The following is a 26,306-nucleotide window of genomic DNA, read 5'->3' on the forward strand; positions in this document are numbered from 1 at the left end:
ACTGGTGTGACCACTGTAGGCTTGTTTCCCTGTGAGATTTCTGTGATACTTTCTAGTCCCCTTTGTTCCTGGCTTTCATGTTACAAGGTAACAGAACTGTAAGAAGACAGAAAACCAAAATGTGAATACAGTACCGGGGAAAAGAAAAACCTCTATCTGCTAAGAAGAAGCCCACTGACAAATGTGCCATTGTTTACATAAACTTCTAAAGAAATTGAGTTGAAACCTGGAGACTGTACAAAAGAAGGTCAGATAAGAAAGTAGCTTCTCAAATCTCTTAAGAGATGAAAAGCTCCTGTTTATGAAGGGATAACAAGGAATCACTTCAGACTTAATTCTTAAACCCAGAAGACAAGACACACTGCATTCAAGCTGATGACATTTAAAATAATGTCTCTATTCCTTTGCAAATACCTTCTACAGAAATGCAGCCAGAGGACATCCCTCACTTCTCCCCAGAATCCTCTCTTCCCCCTCCAACCTTCTATCCCCCTTCCAATGCCTGCGGTGGTTTGAGATAAAGGCAGCTGCCAAAGGGCAGTTTCACTCACTTCACCCAAGGAAATCGGCAAAGCAAAACCTTAACTCTTGCTGGCAAATCTCAAGCTACCCTATGGGAGAAAACAAACCATCACCTAAAAGGCAGTAAGGCTTTATACTTTACCCTAAGTAACTTTGGTTAACATCTTAGAAATACCGCCGATAGTTCCAAAACTTACTCTGATGTGACGTTACAGCATTTAATAAGATTACTACTTAACGTCAGCGATAAAATCCGTAACAATTCAAGACCAACAAGCCCTCAAATGAGAAAAGTATTTTGTCTTCTCTTCCAAACTGCATCATACTGTTTATAGCAAGGAAAAAAGCTTCACGTGCACAGACATGCTCTGTGGTCAAATGTCTATCAATAAAATTCTCCTCTTTCATTTTATCATCTCTGTGCTTCTTTGCATTTAGCCAACCTTCTCCTTTACTCACATCACGGTCTCCATTCCAGTAAATCTATAAGTACTGGTAAGTGCACTTCAGACACATGACAAAAATAGAAAACCCAGCAAGGACAGGTAAATCATGGAAATCCTAAGGCTCCCAAGCTCTCCCAGTTGCTTGAAACTTGTTGTTGGCCTTTTTCAACAATCATGACTTCAGCTTTCCATGAAAAGGAGTTGGACTCAATGATTCGGCGGGTCTCTTCCAACCTGGTTATTCTAGGATTCTATGAAACACAGCAAAGTGCTCCTAAAGATGTAAAGATGTATACAATCCCTTCTCTTCTCCTAAACACTTTTCCTCTGAGAGGAGACGAAGGAGAGAAAAAAAGGGATGCAATCAGGAGGGACCAGTGTGACTTTGAGACTTCTTTCAGCTCCTGCCTGCATACGGAAAAAAGAACTACTAGGAAGTCCCATGCAATTCAGGAAGAAGTGCAGAGGACGAGAACCGATTTAAGTTAAAGTTCAGTTGTAAATGTCTCATCAGTATCAATTTATCTTTCTTTAGTCTTAAAGTCTTTCTAAGGAATTCCTGGGGGTGAATTAAAGTAAAGAAGGGGTGTCAGGCAATTTTTTCCCCTCTCTTTGACACACGGCAAATTTCTGTGGTGTTTATTAATGAAATTGACCTACTGAAATGAGCAATATCACTGACAGAGGTAACACCCCTCAACAATCAAACAAATGTCTACACCAAAGACACTTTTGTTACTGCAGTCACTCCAATCAAAAATGAGAAAGTTTAAGAAGCATTACCTTTTAGACATTTGAGAATGGCTTTTTTAGCTAAATTTTTGTGCTTGACAAGGCTGTCAATGAACTGGAAAAAAGGGAAAAATCACAGATTTCTGTTCAAACTCTTCTTAATTTAAATAGGAAACCAGAGATTTCTATAAAAGAAGGATGAGGAAAGTCTTTTGAGGTTTTTGTGCACTTAGCAGCATTTGTACATAGCCAGGGTTACTGGCTTTGCAGGTTTAGAAGAGAATTTACCAGCTGGTTTCACCTTTTGGAGAGGCTCCAGCTAGTAAGAACAGAAGACTCAAGGCTGTTGTACCATCAGTTTTGTTAAAATGGCAAAAACTCATGCTACCAGTGAAAGAAGGACTTCTAGCACAAGCACCTGTGCTGGTGAAAGGGTGAGGAAGTCTGCAGCGCACCACACAGGACCCAGTAGGAAGTCCTTATGCAATGACATCCTGGGTTGACGCCAAGCCCAGCAAAGCCATGCGCCAGTCTGCAGGGCAGAAGGAGGACTGAAACTGAGTTTCAGAAGGCAGAGTTGTTCCTCCCGCACTCTTGCCCCAAGAAGCCATTTCTAGGGCAGATGGGAGATAATCCAATCATAAAGCAAAGTAGCTGGGGGATTTTTGTTTTAGAAATCCATTTGGGATTTCTCACACCCAAACAGTACGGCCATGTCACACAGACAGCGAGTTGCACTGAGAGTTCTTATGAGATGGCATTAAGGCTGCAGAGTTAAGGATTCAGAAATCTGTAGAGTACAGGTCTGAAGTTGTGTACAAACTCACACTCCTTTCTCTGCATATGAATACAGATATTGGCTTCAACCACACAACTGCATAATGTTTTTCTCCCTTGGGACTGCCACATATACATAGGATATGACAAACAATAAATCATCTCTGAAGACAACTTACATTCTTTGGACATTCCCACTTCAAAGCACTTCTGTAGTCTGCAGTACTGGCAGCGATTTCTGGTAACTTTATTGATAACACAGTTTTTATCTCTGTGACATGTGTAAACCATGTTCTTCTGGATACTCCTGCGGAAAAAGCCCTGAAATCAAGAAAAAAAAAAAAGAAATCAAACTTTTGAGCTTCCCACAACCCTTGGAGACAGGCACTAACATTGCTTTAAACTAATGAAATGAATTCAAAGCTTGAGTATGGCATCTTTAAAAACGCCGTCTTACTATAATTTAGTATTGTTTCTTGCAACATAAGACTCATCTCTTAAATGAAAACTAATTAAATAATGCAACCTAAGGCCAAAACAAACAAAACTAGAACTAGGAACAGCATTCATGAAATTAATTCCTACATTTTACAAAAAAAGCTCAAATAAAACAGTTTGGGCTTATGGATGTAGTAATGAGTTGGGTAAACAACAGCCTTCCTAACAGATCCTCTTGGAAGCCAAATACTCATTCAACAACAACCAGCCTCTCTTAGCCTAAAGGTCCCATCTATTTCTGTTACTGCAGTGATTCTCTAGTTTGAAGGCTGCATGTAAAAAGAAAAATAATTCGAAACCCAGGTCTCTCAGCTGCTGAAACTACTACAGTAATTAATGAGGCTTCTGCAGGTGGAAGAGTTCCAGCATCAGGTTATTGAGTTGTGAACTTGTGAGAGTTGCCAATTACAGCATTTTTTTTCTTATTCAGATACAGCTGTGAAAATAATCAAGTAATTACTATGATCCTGAACAGAAATTAAAGAGAACTAGAGGTCTGGTTTGTACTTAAGGAACAAAATTTGACCGGATTCCTCCTTCAGCAAGTAAAAGAGAGAAAACGAGCCATAAATGGCAAGGTTAGCTGGCATAGAGAAAAGGCAAAAAAGAAGTTAATTTCTTTATCTGCACTAAACCCCAAGCTTTAGATAATATCATATAATAATGAAAGGGGAAAAAAGAGGATTATTTTAAGCATTTTAGAGCTCAACTCACAGATATCAAGTGAACGTATTTCTGCAACAGACATTTGGAAATTTGACAGCACTATTTAACCTTCTCACTCAGATTTTGAAAATCATTTCAGCGAGCACCAGGGTCAAATTTCAGTCAACATCATAGCATTATAGAAGAATAGTTAGCAATTTCATATTTGTTGGAGGGCTTGAGAGGTTAAAACTCTTCATCCAGCCACAGCCACCCTACGGGCAAACAGTAAATGTGAAGCTGCAGATGATAGTTCTGTGCCCACAACGCATTCGTCTCAATATGCAACCCTCTCTCAGAAGCACTCATTGAGATATGTGAGCAGTTCAAAAGCCAAAAAAGTCTATTTCTCAGAGTTAACTGGGAGAGTTTCTGGCCATACAATCAGGGAGCCTAGAGTAGGGCAGGCACAGTCAGATAGGGCTGGTCATAAATTCCTTGCACACCCAACATGCTAAAGTTATGAAAATATCTCAAATTCAGTCAGAACGGGAAAATGCCTCCTTAATCACGTAACCCCTGGCAATAGTTTTCTGCAGTTCTTGCGCAGGCAAGCCTCATCCTGAGGTTCACTCCTCTGATTTAGATAATACCTAATGCTATCATCAAAAATTTAAATAAAAACTTCACTTTCTTTTCCTTAAGCTAGTAGACACAGGAGAAGAATTTAAAGCTATTTGTTTAGACACTTAGATCCTTTTAAGTTATCAATAACAGTGCTATCTTATATTCCATGCTTTGATCATTAACACTGCTTGAATCTTTAGAAGGGAAAGTATGGCAAGCGTGTGTACATTTGTTTACTTGCGGAGAAGAACATTTATGGTAATATTCACTTACTGTCTTCTTGCTTTGATATTCATCTAATTGTGACGGTGGGCTCTGCAGTAATTGCTGAGGATGCTAACGAGAACTGTTAGAAGTCTATAGAATCTATTTTGGTTTAATTTATCAGACAGAAAGTGTGAGCTGTAGTGGTTCAAGGGTTTCTTCATGGCTTTTTTGGTCACCATGTTTGGGTTCGAAAGAGGTCAGGGAAGCCAAGACTGGTAGCTTCTCCTACAGCCACCCCAGCTTAATCTAGCGCTGCATGTGAATTAACACCTACAGTCACTGATGGAATAACTCTCCTACCACCAGAGCAGGAAACAAAAGGGCCCAAATGAACAAAAATGACCCTCTTGTACAGCAACTGTCTCACTGTGCTGAAGACCTGGAGTAATTTTAAAAAAAACAGCACCCAAAGCCTCCTCCTTGTCTACACATGGTTTGGGGCAGAGGTTGCTGTCCATCCATGCTCAAGAGACTTCTGCTTTAATAACACAGGCACTACTTGAAACAAAATATGAGCTTCAAAAGCGTCACCCAATACCGAGAAAAGAGGAAATGACCTCCTCAAAATATACCTGTACTTCACTATAACTATAACTAGTAGCTAATGGCATCCAGTGATCCAGTTGTTCAGATATTTAGATGTAAGTTCTTCATCCTTTTAACCGAGGGTTTAATTACAGCCCATCAGGAAGGAAAGCAGAGGAGGCTGTCTTAGTTCTTACCAGAGGAAGCTGATCAAACAGCCAAACAGAAAAAGGTGATCCAACTTCCGCAGACTGCAAGTATAAAGCATTCATGAACTCAATACTAACACAAAAGGCTTAAAAGGAACAAACTCAAAAAAAGCAGATCTCCAGGTCATAATGAAGACACTTTATTCAACACCTAATGCCTTAGCCTCCTTGGGCAATACTGCACTCAGAATGAAGGATCTGGATGAGGATATTAACTTATGAAAGGCTAGACTGTTGTTTTACAAATTGTTTTCTAACACCTGTATTTAATTGTCTTCCTGGAGTAACTCATGAAACAGAAAGAATAATTAACTTGTTAATGTAAAGATATTCAGGTGAATAAGGGTATAATGGGGCCCAGCTCAAAAATAGTGACCCGTTTCTCAACAGCATAAGCACGTCCATGCTCCAAGTACTTGAAGACAATGGTGAGATACTATTTCTGCTAAGATTTGTGGCAAGCTCATTTTAAAACCTCAGTGATATATCATCAAAAAGATTTATCTTTAAATTTTCCTCTGGACAAGCACTAAGAAAAATGTCCAGGCAATATTATTTTGTTTCCTAGCACATAAATCCTGATCCAAAGTCATCATATGGCGAGTGACAGGAGTTCAAGCACTAGCAGGCGAAGAGCACTTGCTGGGTGCTGGGGCTGGGTTTCCCCACCTGCCTCCACAAGCCTGACACTGTGCAGCCACAAGTTTTGGATGGCACATCAAGCAGATCATGCCCAAAAATATTTCCCAAATCTGACACTGGGCTAAAAAACCAGACAGCATCCTGTCTGTTGTTGTGTAGGGGTTTATACCTCACCTGCTTTGGTTACCAGCAGCTCTGTAGGGGTAAGAAAAATCTGCAGGACAAGACAATGGGAAAGTGGGCACTTCCTACCCAGTTAAACAGAAAAGTACATCTAAATGATTTCAAGGCCAGGTTCCAGACACACAGGTAAAAAGCAGTAAAGTCAGAAGCAGGTCAAAGTTCTCCTCCAAGTGCTTTTTGTCAAATGACTTCTATCTCATCTCACAACTACAAGAGTTTCTTCAAATACCAAGAAAATCCAAATGCAACCTAACTTTAAGAGGCTGTCAGAAACTTCAGAGACAGCAAACCACCACTGTGTATAAATTAATCAACTTCGAGTGCCTGCTGGCTCTTGGAAAACAAGCTACTACTTACTGTAACACAGTTGCCTCAAAAGTAATCTGTTTGGCTGAATATTTACGTGAGAATTTTTTATGCAAATACTTTAGCATCTCATCCAAATTAACACCCTGTGACAGGAGATGAGACACTCCTCCGCCAAAACCAGGCACAAATGATTCTTCCTTTGTAATTTAAAATGCCTTATAAATATAAACCAAAACATTCTGTGAGACATAAAGCGTTACTGTCATACATAACTGTTTTCAATAGCACCTATAAAGCACCTGAATTTAAAGTAGAGGAAGCTACTGGAGACCTATCAGGAACAGTGATTTGTTCTAATATTCCTTTTAACAACAACTTTTGATAGGAACATGAATATTGTGTTTTGATTTTAGCAAAGATAAACAAAGCTTTGCAGAAATCACGCTTATGAATTAATTCTGTCCTTCTGAGCTGCTTTTACTGGCACCCTTTACACAAAGCATCTCAGACAAACGTTTCAATTTTTAATCTCATCTTTTCTGTGCGCTACGACATGCTCCTCCCAGGCCGACCAATCTTGTTATCTTAATGGATGACAGATAAGAGTATCATTCTGACCGTGCCACATTAGGCGTCCTCATTTACCGAGTGCAAGGAAAAAATGCTGAGTATAAATTATTCAGAAATCTATTGTATCAGCATGTGTTCTCTGAGCATCCACCACTGGCAGAGCAGACAGATTATTTTTCACTTTTAATTGTGCTGATATCTTATCTGCTGCACTGAAAGCAGAGAGTGATACGTGAAACCATATGTATTAAGCAGCACATAAACCCAGTTTACTAGGCCTATTGCTTAGAACTTAATAACCTACTTAGTCAATCTAACTTCAACACAATGCCAAAAAATGCACCTCATTCCACTGATCACTTACTTTTGTAATATTCACCTGGTAGCGAGTCAAAACGAGAGACCCCAGTACAGTGCAGAGGTGCCTACAGAGAATATTAACTACTCCAATAATATTTTGAATGCCATTACGCCACTGGTTATCTGAATACAAAGAAGGTCATACAGGATGAGCCCCCAAGACAATGTTAAATGTTTAAGCTTTGGAAGTCTTTCAGAATTGTTAGCATGAACTGCTACCTTTCCATATCTGACCGGGAGTCTATACAACTCCCTCTCCTTCACTGTCCAGTTGATTTTGGCAAGTCGGATGATTTAGCGCTCGTTACGTACATCGCATGAAGAGGTGGATCATTTGATGTCAAAAAAGGTCTTAAAAATATTTTGCCATCATAAGGCAGTCCAAATCTTAATTGCAGATGTAGTGGGCTTACAAGTTGAAAACTTGCTCTGCAAGCCAAGGACAGGGTAATCAGCAGAGAAGGGCTACTGCGAGCTCAGTCTGTCTGAACAGCCTGCTCAGTTCAGCTGGCTCAGCTTTGATTACCCCCAAATACAGGCAGCCAGCTATGACTCCTGCAGATTGAGAGGCCATTCTCTGGTAATTCACAAAATAAGCTTCTGAGTGAAGTGTATTGCTACTTTATCTTAGAAGAAACAAAGGAGTAGGAAGGAGTTTTCTATGGTGCCGTTTATCAGTCACCTATAAACTCCGACTGACTGAGCTTTGAAGGGAAAGATAAAAAACAGTAACAACTGAAGAGAAAATCGAGCCCATGACATACCTGAAACCTCTGCTGGTAGCTTTCTTCTGAAATAGGAGCAACCTTTTTTACAAAACAGATCTGTTTGTGAGGCATAGCCTCTTTTAAAGCCATTTATTTTAGTCAATGAAGTTATCCACTATCCTAGCTAACCCTGTAAAATGTCCATAGGCAAGGTAAGAGCCATGCTGCTGCTCTCTCTGGAGCATTAACAGAGACATTTAAGGTCTGTCTCAGTGATGAGATCTGCACCAGACTAGTTTGCTCTGCATGCAGAGAACTGCCCAGGTACGTTCATGAACTGAATGTGGTTTGCAGTATTTTTATTACTGGTGGCACCAGTCAAGGGACAAAAAAACCCCTCTCCCACAGTCCTGATAGGATTAGTGGTCAGGTTAGGGCAGAGATACAATTTTTAATTGTTCACCAGGAATATTTTGCTTTGAAAGGCCTTGATAACATACAATCCCACAACTGGAGTTGCACAGGAAGGCTTATAAAAGACCTAAAAGCCCCGGCATTTGCTGTTACGTGATTCCATACTCAAAGACACTGCAAAATGGCTGCAACCAGAACACGAGACCCTACAAGTAATGAAAGCTGCCAAAGCAGCTATCTGAAAGGAAGCTAAAATGAGCATATTCCCAGTTGCACAGCACTTTTCCGGGATGTCTGCACTGTCTATCACGCTTTGGAAGTCACGGCTTGCAGAATAAACAAATTAATTGTCTCACATTGTGGCTGGAAACCACCGCCGGCACAAAATGGAAGCAGCTACAACAATAAGCAGAGAAAGGCTCAGTGCCAGGAAGCAGGGAAATTGTGCTGATGATGTATGTCAGGGTAGGACAGGCAAATCTTTGGAAAAACAAATGAATAAACATTGTTAAATGTGAGCATCTTCTAGTGAGCACCTGCAGATGCCAGGCACCCAGCAGCAGAGGGGCTGGGCACCAGCTTGCCCTGCGAAGTGCTGTGTGTTTGTCCACAATTATTGTTATTTCCAGCAGAAACTCTTCACTAACCACCCACATTTCATCTTGTGTAGCCATTTATTCTGCAGATGAAGAGCAGCCGTTACCTTCCACAGCTGAAGAAAAACAAATTTACTACTGAAACCAGGGTGGGTTTTTCTTAAGTCATGAGAAGACCAAACACTTCATAAAAATAAGCAGGTGTTATCCCATGTCTCACATACGGGAATACAGACCTGTGAGCCTAAGAGCAACCCACTCAGGGGGAAAAAAAGGCCTATTCTCTTTACATTATTTTTTTACATAAACAGAAAAGCTTGAAAGGTTTCAAGGTTTTCTCACCTCTTAAAAAGAGAAAAAGGCCCAGAGGACCAGGACAGGCAGATGAGGAAAGTGCCACCCCTTCCTCAGGTACCGAAGTAGGGATGCTCATCAGCAACTGAAATAAATTCTCCAGCAAAGACAAGAGTAGGTCATACTTGGTAAATCCTAATATTTTCTAAGGTTAAAGAAGTCTTGTGAGCCTCAGAGGGCAAGATAAAGTAACAATTTTGACAACAGAGCTTGAAGGAAATTATTCATGGGGCTACTAATGCCAATTAGCCATTAGCCACTGGAGAGGCTGGAAACAAACCCCATTTTTCATGCCAACCATGCCAACACATTTTCTGATTTCTTGAACCTTGGCTGGGCATTAAAAATATGCCCCAAATTGTCAAAACGTTGACATTTCTTTTTCTGGTGAGCTTGAAATGCTTCCATGGGCCAGCTGGCAGAGAGACAGCTATGAAACAGGGGAGTTACCTTCAACCGGCTGCAAATCTGCAGTGACTGGATCCTCCAGCAAGGGTACCACAGCATCCCTAAGACTACACACGGATTGCTTCATAATTTTGATTTTCACTGAACTCCTGACCTTCTTAGCGAACAAGTCAAAGTCTCCAGACAGAACAGTCATCACCTTGAAACAATATGTGAGTGGAAAGAATGGCTGAGATTTTCTGCTTCTCCACTTGAGTAATTTAAACAGAGAGGAAGGCGTTGGTATGCACTTCCATCTGCTTTCTTCAAATTAAAAAAAAAAAAAAGGAGATGAAATGTATACAATTAAAAAGTTACAGTTAACTTCCTTTCAGTAATGTCTGTAGGATGATTTTTGGCCTGCTAGGAAACTCCAGATGGGAAGAGTAATGAATATAATTTGATACGAATAACAGATCAAAGAAATGCTTTTCTGAGCTGCAGCACACCAACTTATTTCACAAAGTGTAATGGAGCACTCAGTGATGAATTATTCCTTTTTGCTATTTCCTTATATTTTTGTTTATGCAGATCAGTTCCCTTTAACCTAATTTGTGGAGGACCAGACCTATAACCCAACAAAGCCATAAAATGCCACTAGGATGGTCATACAACTGGCTAGCACCTATCCAAAAGGCTATATCTTGCTAACTGCTCATCATTTTTTCCCTCTCTTCCTCTCCAGCGCCTCAGGATTTATACCACCAATTAAGACAATAATGAGTGCCCCAGGTTGACCTCACAGGAGCAGGAATTAATTAAGCGCAGTATTTCTTCGTAAAGAATGACACTTTTCCAAACCATTTATGTAGCTGCTCTCTCGCATGGAAGCACAGTATCAGGAAAGGCTCCAAATTGTTATCCCCCAAATGTAAGACTGATTTTGGTTTATGTTCTTAATTCCAGACTCGTGTTATCTATTGGATTTTCAGGTAGTGGGAAAAGAGGAGCATCTTCCAAGGACAGTGTCACGATTTTACTAGATATACATTGGATCTTTTTTTTTTTTGTATGGAGCTACAAAGGAACAACATTAAGCAACTGCTACTCTAACACAGCAGTAGACCTCCTAGCAAAAAACAAACAAAAAATCCCGGCCAAACTACACCCATGCAGTAACATGCAGATTCCTGCAGCAGGGAGGACAAGAAAATGGCTCATGCCAGCTATGCAACTACTATGCTGCAATTACTTGTAGGAGTCTCTCAAACTAGTCTCTCCATTTAGCTGCTGGGAGAGATGGAAACACGTGAAGAGGAAAGGGCAAGCTCAAATACAGATTTACATGGGAGAAAGTAGGCATGTGCGTGCTCTAAGGAAAATTCCTCACACGGGCAGGCTTTGCATCCTTCTCCTCCTCCCCTCTCAGACATCATCACAAAAGCTTTTAGAGTTCCCGCACATATTTGGCACTGCAGTTATTTATCAGAAGAGACATGGGGACTTAGCTTAATTGTCAGCCAACATAAAAATCCCTGCATTTCTGCACTGTCTGAAATTTATAGAGGCGTGTGTTTGTAGCCTACTATCAGCAACCAAATGTTTACAGCTTAGCTGAAATAATGATGCAAACTATGCCACAAATATTTATATATGCCTGCAAGCTGGCTAAAGCGCAATTTTCTTGCTCTGGCAGGGAGATTCACGCAGTTTGCACGCACAGCCAGCTGTTCCCTGCTCCCTCCCTAACCTGCCTGGAGCTAACGCAGTGCCACAGCCTGAGCCTGGCTGACTGGGTGGGTGCTGGGCCACCACTTGCAAGGACGGCTGGCAAAGAGCTCGCTCTGGCTGTGCCACAACACAGCTCCAGTTCATTGTCAAGACCCAGCACATTTCTATTCTCTTTGTCCAACCTGAGAGGAGTTTTAAAACGTGCCTGATCCACAGAAGAGAAGTTTCTGAGGAGGGATGAATCATAGAATCATAGAATAACCAGGTTGGAAGAGACCCACCGGATCATCGAGTCCAACCATTCCTATCAAACACTAAACCATGCCCCTTAGCACCTCGTCCACCTGTGCCTTAAACACCTCCAGGGAGTGACGTACGAAAACAATGCAGAAAGCAACCCAAAAATATTCAGAAGAAATAACATGGACATAAACATGCCAAAATAAACCAGATGTCTCGAGCATTATGCTTCCTGGTATGACAATTTTCAGGCATCCATCTGAATGTCTCATCAACCCACATTCATTATCTCCACACCACTTTTTTTTGCTCTTAGTTTTGACAATTGCTCTCTCAACAAATATGTTGTATCAGTTCTCTTGAAACATGGCAAGCAGTACCTTGTACTAACTAACTCATGCTATACTCTCACTCCCCTGCATTCAGCAACAGAGAAACTCTGCTAATAGAGAACTACTCACCAAAACCTCGTAGAATTTAGTGAAACTCATATGCCTGGAGACTAGAAAACAGAGTTCAAGTAAACACCCAGAAATATGTAAGTCTGGCTCTCCAGTATTGGCAGTAGTCAAGGAAAATTACCTTTCCACACTGCAGCTGAAACCCATTACTGAAGGCGACAGCAGAGGGATGAGTTGGAGCTGGCCCAGCTTGGCAAAACCACTATTTCTAGGAGTCAGATGGTGGCCATACCCCTCTGCCTGGTTCCTGTACACATTCAAAGTACACACAGTTAAAATGGTCTTGACAATATGGAAAAACAAGCTGAGAAAGGTGGATGAAATGGAGTCTGTGTCAGTGCAAGGGATTAGCAACTGCACAAACAGAGCCAGAGGAATCAACTGACTAGTTCCTGCAAGCAGTAAGGACTCTTGAGGTAACATTAACCAGAGATATGTATCTGATTGCAAACACTGACATAAATCTTGCTGAGGTGCAGAAAAAGCATCAAAGCTTACAGGACAAATGCAGCGCTGCCTCCACTTTGCTTGGTGTTGGGCACCACTGTTCATTCAGCCAAGCCGTAGGGAAGCAAGGGAGAGTCTAGTCTGGGACCAGGCAACTTTGACAACGTGAAAACATGACCTTTCATAGACAAGTGAATGAACTGAGGCTGATTAATCTAACACAGGAAAATCTTAGCAAGATGTCTTCCTGTTTTCTCCCTCCCTTGCCAGACTTTAATCAATGGCCAGATTCAACTGCAGAGCTCGTACGATCACAAGATGATCATTCTTTCAGTTTACAAAAATCACATGGACTTGCGGTAAGATAAAAGACCTTAGTTAGCTCATCGATTTGGTTCCTGAGTGTTGTGCTTGCATCTCTCCTGTTCACCTGACACTCCCCTTCTTCTTTCCTTTATAAAAAGAATACATAGTCTTCATGTTTTTTTTTTTCTGTACATGTAGCATCACTATGGATAAATGGACTGATTAAGACCATTTGCAGCAGCATCTGAGCAATGCCTCAATCCTCTGACCAAAAAAAAAAGAAGTTAAAAAGGTGATAGTGCCCTATCATTTTACCAATGACAGGCTCTGGAGTTGTCTCTGAAATGCCCAGCTTAAATATTGCTCAATGTGGAGCACTGCCACTCTTTCACTCTTTTGGACCAGCATAAGCACACAAGGGTCACAGCGCACTCTGAAGTGAGGATCTAATAATTTCCACATATTTACCACAGGTGCACAGGACTCCAAAGCAAACCAAGCACCCTAGAGGCAGGGAAGCCCTCTTCCCTGTTGGGAAGAGACTCATCTGGAGAGCAGCCAGCTGGGACACTGGCGGGAGAAGTGAACAGTAGCCCATTGGAGCGGCTGCACCACGGCTATAAATTCCTGCTTTCCCTGCGAAGTGCCTAGGAGGAGGGAGAGGGAATGGGCCACCACTGACAGTAATGATTCCCATTAAATTGTCACTTTTAAAGGGACTTAAAAACAGGAACAAACTTGCTCTGTAAGAATCTGATCAGTCTCTCTGCCGCCAGACAACAGCAGACCCTGCTCACGTGCCGTGGCTCGGGGCTGCTGGGTTTCCCCTCCAGTGCTGGAAGGGTCCCCAGCTGAGGTTTGCTGTAGCTGGAGTGAAATCACAGACCGCATTTACAGCCCACTAAATCTACATTTTTTGGCACTACTTGCAACTGCCATCTCACCTTGTAATTTATGTATCCATTATTCTAGACAGAGGATCCAGAAACAATATGCCTTTCCCCATTTAAACTTAGGTATTCTGATTCAGTTTTTATTGCATAGTAACTTTTCCCATTAAAATATATTAAATGAGAAATTTTAAGCACGGCCACGTGAAATCATAAGGGACTTTATACACAAAAATGTCTTTCTACTACTGAGCTCTCTCTGAATTGAGCTGTGGAAACTGTGGGGACTCCTGCATATTATCAAAGGGAAGAACAATTTATGAGTAGGGACCCTGAATATTTGGCAGACCAGCTGCAGCTGTGTACCAATTAAACAGTTACTATACCAATATACTACCAATTACAGAATTGGATGCATGGCTTCTTTAACACTACAAGAAGTTTTTATGAGTGGAGTACTGAGCTGCACAGATGTCACACCTAGAGATGTCTCCTGTATATAGAAAGTTCCTCTGAAATAATCAGAATAATATAAAATAGGAAGAAGGACACAACATGTCTTTCACACAGAACTCAAGTAACAACATATCCACACTTAAAGACTGCAGCAAAATCCACACAAAGAGAGAAGGACAGGCACAGGGGTATAATCTTAATTTTGGCAGTTTCTCATTTTTGGAATGAAAACCTAAACATGGAAGAGTTTTTTTTTTACTAAGGCTTCTGTTTTATTTTACAAGGGGAAGAAAAAGAAGAACGTATACAATAAACTAATTGAAGAAAGAATCTGTAAAGCTTACTGTATTGGAAATACGGAATCTCGGAAAATCACATCCAATTGTCTTTTCCAATTGTCCATTTCAGCACAAGACTGAAATATCACAAGGAGCAGCTTTGCAAAGCTGAACAGCTCCGGGATCCATGCTGCAAATTCAATTGCACTCCATATCCAGAAGAAACTAAAGAAAATACTCCTTCAGGAAATTTCCTCAAAGGCACACCTCATTCGGGATTAGAAAGAACTTGTTTCCATTAGCAGGCCAGTCAGTAAGCACAGAGAGCAATGGAGGGTCACTTTCCAAGGCCAAGCAAAGTATTTCTTCAAAATGAGAAATTAACTGCTTATGAAATGTGTGAAGGTTTCCAATAACCAAAAAATACAGACAGGCTTATCTTAAAAATAAACTCAAAATAAGTAGCAACCAAGGAACATTGGAATATCTACTTAACATGTAAAGGAACAGAATTAGATAAGGGAATAATTCCATTTTGTACACTTACGAAATCCCTCGTTTTAGGATTTGCTTCTCTAAGATGTGCCTATCAGAAAATCTTCAGAGTACTTCTTAAGAAAAAACACAAACCACGACTTTAAAAGATGCCTAAAGCAAGCAGAACAGTGACCCCAACCATTTCACTAGCAAAGCCAACCCTCGGCCAAAACCACACTTAGCAAACTATTCTACTCTCCCTCTTTCTTTCAGGGAAAACCGTGTACCTCCTTGTGGGGTCCAGCAAGCTATCCTAAATCTAAATTGAACAGATTAATTGCTTGTATATCCTTCTCTATCAACAACTCATTAACCAGTTTCTTTTTAAAAAGTTCAAGAATTAGAGAATGAAACCTAGTTCATTGTAATTTTAAACAGCTATAATTGCTGTTCAGGAAGCACAAGCAAATACAGCACAGTATTAAGAAAAAGGCAGGCTATTACTGTTAATAGAAAATCTCAGAGTAATTAATTTCTGAGATGGTTGCTCAGATATCTCTATTTCCTTATCTGCTGACTTACCTCTGCAAACAATACTTCTAAAGATCATATTATAAAATGTTGTTCTAAACATAGTAGAAAGCTGTATTTTTTTCCTATACTGTAACAACCTTCTGGGTGTGTACAGGACAGCGTGTACTCCACGTCTATAATTAAAGGCCACATGTGGTCCTTAATCTAATGGAGAGCTATGAAACAGACTGACAAAACGAGATCAAAATAAAAGTTCCCCCCCCCCAGTGAAGAAAATTGAAAAAGTAAAATCCATTAGGGCCTACTTACAGGAAAATAAAAAAACACGCTCCACATCCACTGCATGCAAACTAAGGGACTTCTTAGCAGGTAAGCAGACCAGACTGAACTGGAGCCCACCTGCTTCTAGCCTCTCTCATTGGTCCACTGCACCTTGATTTGCATAAATAGCACCTTTACACATACACATAATTTACTTAATTCTGTGGAAGGTGTTGCAAACCATACACGTTACTGATCTGGTGCAAATCTCAGTGCTCTCAGCCGTCTGCTAATAAGCCACAACAGCTGTGGGTAGGTGGGAATTGGATAGAAATGTGACAAACACATCTACAAGGAACTCTTCAGTACCTACCTTGGCACAAGAAATCATGGTTCAACTCAAATAACAACAGGTATAAACAGACATAAATTTGAAGCTTCTTCTTTTCATGGTGTGTGTTCTCAGGTACAGAAAGGGACAGACGCTGCCAGAAGAGTAAGACTCAGCAATTTTAGTTTAATAATAAAAATAATGAAAAAAAAGTAACTTTTATGGACTGGATATTGGCCAAAGACCCTGAAAAGATATCCAAGGTCACCAGGCATGAAGGCTACATCTATATTAGGAAATGCTCTTGGGGACAGTCAGGGGCACTACAGCTGGCTGATGTACGATGGGTAAGTCCTCATCTACATTAGTTAACTCCTTTGGCTTCAGAAACGAGATGGTGGCATCCAAACCAGCCACAGGAGATGATCACATGCTGGAGAAGCACTAGCTGGGACAAGCAGAAATGTTCCAGGCACTCAGCAAGGCACAGCAGTGCTCCAAAACACAGTTGATCACTGATGCATCGCAGTTTAAGAGTCTGATCTTTTTTTTGAGAAAGAATTCAGTGATGGTGTTGGGAATTTTGCAGGAAAAGGGAGTGCAAGATTTAATCGAACAATTACATGCTGCTATTTGACAGGTTATGCAAAATAAGAGAGACGTTTCCAGTTCCTGTTTCCACAAGACATTAGCCCTTGTGCTCACAAATAACTGGAGCAGTGTGGTTAGCATGGTTAGAAAGTAATTTGGGTTAATCTCTGCCCTTTTGTGGCACTGGCATCGCTGCCAGAAACAAATTAAAATAATTAGTAAAAACAACGATTCTTGCAGCTTGAGATGAATCTCTGGTCTATAATGGAGGGCAACAGGCAGGATAAGTGGAACATTATCTGTAGATGGTTGCACTGTACCCCCCTACAGACACTGCTGCTCTTTGTCCATCTCTGTTCCAGAAGCCCAGTGCACAGGAGCAGCGAAGGTATAATCCACAACTTGGGCTCAAAGCACTGGGAATCAAATACGGCATTCAAAGAAATAACATGATTTTCATTTTTATTATCTGGCATGGTTAGTAATTAATTCTTTATTCATGTCGTTCACACAACCCACAAAAGAGATTTTATAACACATAGTGAAAAAAAAAAATAATGCTCCTGATCCCATCTATTTCATCATCTTTACTTGCTCAAAGTGGACCTCCAATAAATATATGACTCTCCACGCTTAAAAAATTTGAAATAAATTCACTACTTGGCAAAAGTTTTATCTTCCAAACAAAGAGAAAAAATAATTATAAACTTACTGAAACTCAGATACCAGCTTTTCAAAGTGCATCCTGCTTTCCTTTTCTTGGTTAATTTAAAACTTAAATCTCAAAGACAGTATTAAAACCATCAGGTCTCTCTCAAGAATATGAAGTTATGACATTTAAATCAGTTGCAACTCATTTAGGGTCTTTCTGTATATGGCATTGCCTTCTGCAAACAAATGGCTCTGAACATTGCTACACTGCAAAGTGCTTGCAGTTTAAGTTCAGATGATATTAACAGTAAGCAGAAATGTATTTCAAAATATATTTTTCACCTTATTAAAAATGATTGTTGATTTAGTTGAAACTAGGAGCATTTTTTTCATGATGTGAGGAAGTTTTCATAGCTGTGCATGAATGACAGCATCTCTACTGCTGGCACTGTCATTTACTAAAACAGCTTAAATGGATATGAATACAGCTTGATCATTCAAGTTCATCTAGATTTTTCTTTGAATCGATAGAAGCTTTTACAGTTGCATTGCTGCAAATAGTATTACTTCTTTTCTTAATACAAACCATATTATGCACATATTTTCAACTCCAGATTTATTATTGTTCAGTTGTAGGTGATTAGAACATGCCAGGAAAAGAAAGTCAAACACACATACAGACTATTAGTAAGCTGGCTCTATGAAGTTTGCTTTTGCATTTTAGTGTTGGGTAACTGGGAAAATTCTGTGTGAATCCTTAATTCCCAGTAAATCGACATAAACGTAGGCTTAAATACAATTACATTATAGCTAGCAGCTAACATGTGCAAGAGTGGTGTTGTCAAAAAAGAACTGCTGCTTAAGATCCCTCCACAATCCCAGAACTGCCTAAGAAAATGCAAATCTGTCCTCACATGATGTAAAAGGCATTACTCAAAGAAAAAGGCATCTGTCCCAAAGGACACTGTTACATAAAGGGAACTCTGCTATGACAATCCCTAAGATGTTTTAGGCCACTGGTCAACAGTTCTTGCCAACCAAAGCATTAAACTCCTTGCCATTAAACTTCAAATAAACAAATAAAATCAAAACCAGTTCCCCTCTCTGTCAGTAGAATTTTGTAAATCAGCTGTTGACCAATGCTGATCACAGATTCATATCCTGCAATGGGGGATTCCCAACCTTCTTGATGTCCAGAGGGACATAACTGTAGGGGACATCATGTAGAAAAATAACACAGCTGTGCTTTGGGCACCTAACTCAATGGCTCATGGGGACAGGCTGCTCTGGAGGGTGACCCAGAGTGGATCAACTTTAAATGTTTTTGAATAAGCCATCAGAGGAGCTCCTCTCCCTCCCCTTACTGCAAAGAGTCTTCAGTCTTCAAAGACAGGCAATTAATTTGGGGCCTCCAGTTTAGTGGTAGGACTGCCTCACACTGCTTCCTTAAGCAAGTAAGATAAAGCTGAAACAAAATGACAAGCTAAGCATCCACAGGGATAAGCAAATCTGGACAAAGAAAAAACTGTTTCATTTTCTCTCTTTCTTCCTTCTCCTATGTGCATCTTACCCTTTTTTGTGGGAGTCATTCTGACTTACAGATCTAAATTTCAAGGTTTATTTCACTGCCTACTTTCTGTACTGCTTGAAGTCTTTGCAATAAAAAGCCCCATATATACGAGTCAGGAAGGTGTCAAACAAATAGATATATTTTCATAGCTGAAGACATTTGAAAATATATTAAATGTGGCTACCCTTTTAATTTAATGATCTCACATTAGGTGTGATTTTATATGAAAAACTCTGATGAAAGGAAAGCTATTCTTTTACGATAAAAGCTGACCTGGGATCACTCGGTATTGATGTAGATTTATCTATATTTTTGTCTGTTAGTATCAACAGCAGGCAGTGAGGCACCTTGATCATTCAGACAAAACTGCTGGACCATAAACCTACTCTCTTATATGCTGTTCTGTCTTCTGTCCTGAAACTGCTCTAGGCATCTTTGCTGCCCACTGAATTCAAGCCAGGAATCCAGGCAGGACTGCCAGCAGAGGAATGCCGTTTTTTAAATGCCCAGAACAAGGGACAAGGCTTTCAGAGACAGCTGAAGCTGCCAGAACACCAGCTTTTCCTCCCTCGGACACACAATGATGGCATTGTGTGGGGAATCCAGCCCACTATACTCAGTCTCCCTTTCTGCAAACCCAGCTACAATGACGAGTCAAGTCAGGACCAAAGAGTTGAGCTTTCGGTGACAGCCAGCCAGCCCCATAACCACTTGTACTTGCTGGATAAATTCAAGTTGCTCATTTTGTATGGAATTTATTTGCGTGCCATCTAGCAACACCCAGAGATGAGAGGGTGGAAAAAAAAAAGAAGTATTCCAGAGTTCTTTAACTGATGTCATGAAACACATGAGTAGCTTCCAAAACCCGCCTCTGAAATGCTACACAGTTTATAAAATGGAAAAGCTGTAAATAAGTTGAATATTATCAATGTATTTATTTTACATATAAGAAGGTGGACTAGCTCTGGAATTTGTCTTACAAAATACAAATGCACTGTGAAGTTCAGTTTGATTTTGACATTCTAATACATACATAAAGCTATCGACAAGCTATGATGCCTTTTTCAGCATAACACTTAGAAATAAACACAAAGCTAATTTATCTTTAAAAAAAAAACAGTTTAAAACACACACACACAAAAATCCTCACTGCTGAATTTGACTGACCAAACTGAGAAAAGGCTAGGGATATCCACCTTCTGAAAACACCCAAATTTCAAATTTGGAAAGCTAGAAGTCAGGTAATCTGAAATAAAAACTAAAATTCTCAGCATGAACATACTTAACTTTCATTGTGGTTCATAAGTGCATATTATGAAATATTCCAGCCCCTTAAAGCATTAAAAGACTAATATATTAAAACAAGCCACAGTACAGTCTTTCTGGTGGGGCACAGTATTGAAGACTCTGGTAATGAATAAGATAGATGAATAAGAGATGCTTAGAATACCAAGAAAGTGTTTGGCAAAGGAGGGTAGGAGGTTGTTCCCAGGTACCTGAAAGAATAAGCTCCAGGGATGACTGCAAGTGGAAAAAGGGGAAGGACAGGAGAGGGGACCAAGTGGAAAATTAACCACCACATAAGAAAAGCACAGCAAGGGTTTGACAACAGAGGCAGCTGAAGTCAGATTCTGGAGGAAAAAAAGGACAATACTGTGTGAGTATAATGTTGCATTTCAGAAATGATGTCATTGTTGCATGATATCTGAAAAACTGCATGCCATGACATTACAGTTGATGCTGTCAAAAAGACAGAGAATGGGAACTTCTGTCTTCATGAACTCTATGTCCAAGGTAATAGTGAGGTGAGCAAGAGGGCACACCAGGGAAAGATGGCAGGTAAGAAAATCATAGATGGGGGTAACTTTGGAAATCATCCATGGGTGGGTGACAAGCTAGGGAAGATAAAATTTCCAGTGCAATAGGTCCCAAATTAAGCATCACAAAGTCATAACCGCCATCCACAGCTCTCCAAGGTCTGATGGCTGTAAGGGTCCCCGTTAAGAATTCCTCCTTTATGAGCAGGATATTGCCATGATCTCCCCAAATGGTCTGACATAAAACAGGTCAGTAGCTGATGCTTTGGAGACAGAAAAACCAAAGAACTGAACCTCAGAAAAAGGCTTAAGGAAGTGGATAAAGAGCCATTTAAGAAGACATTGAATTCACACTTAGCAAAGTAGGAGGAGAATCTAAAGAGCCCTGAAAGCCAGGAAAAATAAAGTCTGATGAATCAAAGACAGTCATCAACCCAAAACCTGGAGGACAGAAAGCCGTCCTCCATTGCACTAGATGGAGACTGCTAATCATCACTGTGACAGCAGCTTCACTGGAGCTCAAAGTAGAAAGGCAAAGGATAAGGAAACAGAGAACTAGAAGAAAACCAAGGGAGAGCAAACACAGAAAAACAAAAAGAGTGGGGCCCTAATTAGATTTTTCCATTTGTGTTTCCCTTGAGAAATAAGACTGCCAGGAGTTCGAAGGAAAAGGAAAATAAGTCAGAAAGGGAAAAGGAAAAGAATTGAGAAAAGGACCTCACAGCAGAAGGAGGTGCAACGCAGGAGGAAAAAAAGTAGTGAATTTAAGCTTTAACATCACAGAATAGAGATTGTAAATCAGATGAAAAATGGAATGGCGGGAATAGGAGTTAAGAAAGAAGATGGCAACAAGGTCATAGGAAAAGAGGACAAAAAGAATTAATACTTGATTTGGCCGATGTTTTAGTCTAGCTTCTGAGGTTGCCTCTCCCTATCCCAACAGCTTTCGAACACCCTGATCAGCTTCAGTGAAACTCCAAATCTCAAAGAAAATAAAGTTCTTTGAAATTGCATGGAGATGTGTGTTCAGATAAAGGAGAAATGAATTTGTGTTTCCTGACTAGATGAAAGGCTGCAGTATGAATTCCTCCTTATTATTGACACCTGATTTACCAGAGAATCAGCATGAAATTCCAGCTCCATATTGAGCAGAAACCTTCAGTGAAACATAGGCTCTCTAATAAATCCAGGTTAACCAACTGAAAGGCAGAGATCCACAGGAGACAAAGCTCCCCAGCAGCAGTGCTCCAAGCTCAGTGCTTATTTAAACTTGCAAGGCAACTGGCTAAATTTTTATATGAAGAAGGCTGGAGATAAATAGAAGCATGAAGAACTATGGGGGGAACCAAGGGTGAAGGCAGCCTTGAGCACAGGCAGGAGCCTGGATGATTAGAAGTACAAGGTGACAGCTTCCTTATGGTACAGGACCAAGAAGAGAAAGTGTGAAAGTCAAGTGTTGAGCAACGATGAAGGAAAACAAAAATAAACCAAACAGTCCAAAAGGGCTCAAGAGAAAATGCAACATTCTTCACAAAGAGAGTAGAAACTGGCAACAGAGAGGTTTCTGAGGCTGTCTCTGGTCTTGTGGTCATGTGCTGCTGTCATACAGCACTCCACGTCTGTGGATGTGAAAACTCAAACAACTTTCAACAGCAAATGTGGTACATGACTGTCCACCAAAGGGCCACTGGATGACTCAGTGGTCTCATCATGTTCTTTGCCAGTTTCTGGCACTCATTAAAGAGGTTGAATTAATCAGTGGAAGAGATAAATAAAATCCCAGTCCAACCAGTTGAAGAGCTAATGTCAACTAACTTAAATATTACCAGCCTCAAGCAGCCAAATTACTGCTCTGGAATCTTGTCATTTCTCAGAGACTGACAGGTTTTGTATATAACTTTTTCTCTTTCTTTTAACAGCAGCTATTGCTAAATGCTGCTAAATTGCTAAATTACCCCATCTTGCAAATTAGCATATCAGTAAATATAATATTTTGTTGTTGTTGAATAATGCTAACATGTTACAAGATGGATTTCTTCATGTATTTTGACAAGTGTGGTCTTGCTTCAATTACTTTTGACAAAGCTTTGCAGCATGCTGGTAAAAGTCATACAGCGTATTTTTTGCATATTTTTCAAAAATAATGTAGTCTTAGGGACACGTGACCTTTCTGCCACAGCCTGCAATTACGTTTGTATTTAGAGGGAACATGGGTAAGCAAATAACACCACCATTTCTCTGTTAGCATCTGAGCATGATAGCATTTCCTACTTAATGAAATTGGCTACAGCATATTCTTACCACAGTTATTCCTAACAGACACTTACATTTCAACAGTTTCACGGCATCTAAAAAAATTACAGACATAATATCCAAGGAAAAACTCAATAACTGAAAGACGTTCTAAAACTGAGGTGAGCTAAGTAGTTGCTTTCAATACCTTAGTATCTGTGGTTGCAAAACAGGGTAGAGAAAGCAGACTCAATCCTATAGTCTCCTGCCTAATGACGCAAACACAGAACTATGATATTTTGCATCACAACAAAAGGACAGCAGCGTGGAAGAAGTTACAGGTCCAAAGTAAAAATGCCTAATGGCACACTATCTGAAAAATATTCTAATGTTTCATAAAAATAAGCCAGCAAAATACCTTTTATTAATTTATTCCAGTAACTTTATTTATATGGATGTAGTGTGTGTCACATCTTCTTCATACATTCGGACCGTCACTGTACTGAGTGCTATGTGATTCTCTTAATTTGATGGATTAAAATCGAGGGTCTTTTGTTTAGACATTAGAAAAGAAAATTGCACTAGGGTACTATAACGAATAAAGTTAACTACGAGAGCGCTTGTCCTGTGATATCTCTTCTTTAGCATTTTTCACACTACTTTGTTCCCTGCCTATATAACATTCACTGTATGTACACCTCTGATTATAGCCGTATGCACACGGTTTACCTGACACAGCTTCTCCGATGTGTAACCTTTAGAGAGTCTCTGCTTTAGAATGGTGTATTGCATTACCACATCCTATGGCTAGTCAATTCATACTCTGACAATCACAGCACTGGAAAGCAGCTAGCAGATGTGAGAGCAGTGTAGTCTGCCAGATTAAATATTGCAAATACCAACCTGCTAATCCTCAAATTCCCAATTTGATTTAAGATTAGTTAGACAGTTAGAGACTGTGCCAAAAACTTCCAGATGATCATACCCTTTTCCCTAATTTCACGCCTTCATATACAAGGGGAAGCAGCGCACAAAAATCAGGCTGAAAGTAATGACCACATGCGGTCCCAGGGTACACCTAACTTACAGATAGACAGTGAAGATTCTCAAAGCATTTTCACTTAATCCTTTCATTATCTGTTCATCTATGATCGTGTTCTTGGATTAGTCAATACTTATGGAAGTCCCTTAAATACATACTTTGGCAGAAGTTACGAAGGGAAATAATTCCATGTACGATGGTCATTTACTTGACTTTACTCATGAATCATAATTAATTCACACAGAAAAAGTACAAGCATCTTTGGAGACAATCAAGTCATACCAGAATTCACTGCTTTGCCTCTCTCTAAAATGAAATGTGGTGCTATAAAAAGCAACAAAGATGATGGCACTCACCTTACATCCCTCACAAGCACTGACACCATAGTGATATCCAGATGACTTGTCTTGACAGACAAAACAGGGCTTGTAAACTCGAGGGGGTGGAAGTGGTGAAGGAGGGCTCGGAACAAGTTCCTCAGAACTGGTGCTCTGAGTTTCAACTGCTACAAAAAAAAAAAAAAAAGGGAATATAATTGAATGATTCATGAATTAATTTTATATAACTGATTGTTTACTGTATTATAACTTTCAAACTGGCCAATACTTATCTTTGTATAATAAACATTCATTTGTCTTTCCTAACAAAGTTTAAGTGGCAATAAACTAAATCCAGCAGAAACAGGTCTCCACGCTATGGTTTCAAGAGCTTATTTTTAAGTACTCAAACATTTTTTACAATCCAGCCACTCAACATCACAAAAGTCTCAGCTCATTTTAGATGTAGGGCTTGAATGTCTTACCAGGCTCCAAAAAATTGATAACTTTGAGCTTATGTTCTGGTTTTATCCTATTGGACTGTGTGGGATCCATGTGTGCACACTGGATATCAGCCTTCAATAAGAAACGTCACGTGGCATGCACCCTTCCAACAGGTACCTAATTTTGGGAAAGCTCTTATCTCTCTTGCCTTTTTCTACAAGAAATAACAATTCCAATGTGCAACTCTGCCACAGCAGGATATCAGCATACAGCAGGGCATATGTAGAGAGACAAAATTACCTGCACAACTTGTCTTTGTTTTTTTTTTATCTGTAAAACTTGCACAACCCAGCAGCACTTCCTTACCTACCTTAGGATTCATAACATCAAGAAACCTCTATGAGAAAAAGCTACTTACGTATTATTATGACCCCACATCCCTTTATTGCCTTAATATGTCTAGACGGTCATTTGTTTAGAACCTGATGAAAAGCCAGTTATCCCTTTCAGGCAAAGGACATGAAAGCTCTACAACACGAGATAAGACACGCGAACTACATCTTTCCAAAACATCTGCATTAGTTTTCTGCGATACACTGTCATCATTCCTCACATTTACAGTAGATGTGCAATATATTTTCATGTTTCACCTAGCCATTCTGCTGCTTCTCAAATAAATCCCTCTAACTTTTCAACAGATACAGAAAAATGACAGGATCTATGAGCTCAGATCTATCCAGAAATACTCGGCACTATCAGCAGAGCTAAATCTCAGGAGTACTAACAGCAAGCCCTAAAGAATATTGCTCAATGGAAAATCTTAGACAAGATTTACTATACATGATATTTTTCAGATTACAGAGATGATACATTTGTATTAAACTCATGATTCACTGTCAGCTCGCGTTCTGCAGAATTCACAGAGGCCATCACAGAGCATGATGCAACTTCTGATTACTTGTGAGAAAAGGCTCTTTTTCTGCTATTTTTACTTGGGTTAAGCTACTATCAACTTCAAGGACAGACGTTTCTTGAGAAGAAAATAAATGCTAGAGTGAAGTGTTAGAGGCTCTGATTCTAAGCAAAGAAATATCTTTCCAATGAGAACAATTTCTTTATATATACAACAATAATGAGGCTGTGAAAAAAAACCCCAAAGAAATAAAATAACATGTGGCTCCATAAATTGTGATTTTAAGACAACGCCCAGAACTACACTTATGTTTTTCAGCATTAAATACGCTGAATCTTGGTAAATACAAGACCTACAGGTCTCTACTGCACCAAGCAAACTTAAATGAAATTTTTTCTTAATGCAAACAGAGATGAGAATGATCATGTCTTTTCAACAGTAATTTTTGGTATTTAAGAGAGACGGAGTGTGCTCTGTTATTGATCTCTGCACAGCCATCCTGCTTGAATCAATAATCTATTAGTACTTTTAAATTAAAGTTAGATTC

General features: G+C 39.9%; 1 protein-coding gene across 3 annotated transcripts in view; it reads right to left on the bottom strand.

The window, feature by feature from the left end:
- The window catches only part of RARB (retinoic acid receptor beta), a 334,302-nt gene that overhangs the window by 46,459 nt on the left and 261,537 nt on the right, over positions 1 to 26,306 (bottom strand). For all 3 annotated transcript variants that reach the window (XM_069860142.1, XM_069860144.1, XM_069860143.1), the window contains 2 exons: positions 24,442 to 24,590; positions 2,657 to 2,798 (listed from right to left, as the gene is read on the bottom strand). In XM_069860142.1, the coding sequence (XP_069716243.1) occupies positions 2,657 to 2,798; positions 24,442 to 24,590 (291 nt within the window). The remainder of the gene's footprint in view (positions 1 to 2,656; positions 2,799 to 24,441; positions 24,591 to 26,306) is intronic.

Source organism: Phaenicophaeus curvirostris, chromosome 6 (assembly GCF_032191515.1).
Source record: "Phaenicophaeus curvirostris isolate KB17595 chromosome 6, BPBGC_Pcur_1.0, whole genome shotgun sequence".
NCBI classification, from domain to species: domain Eukaryota; kingdom Metazoa; phylum Chordata; class Aves; order Cuculiformes; family Cuculidae; genus Phaenicophaeus; species Phaenicophaeus curvirostris.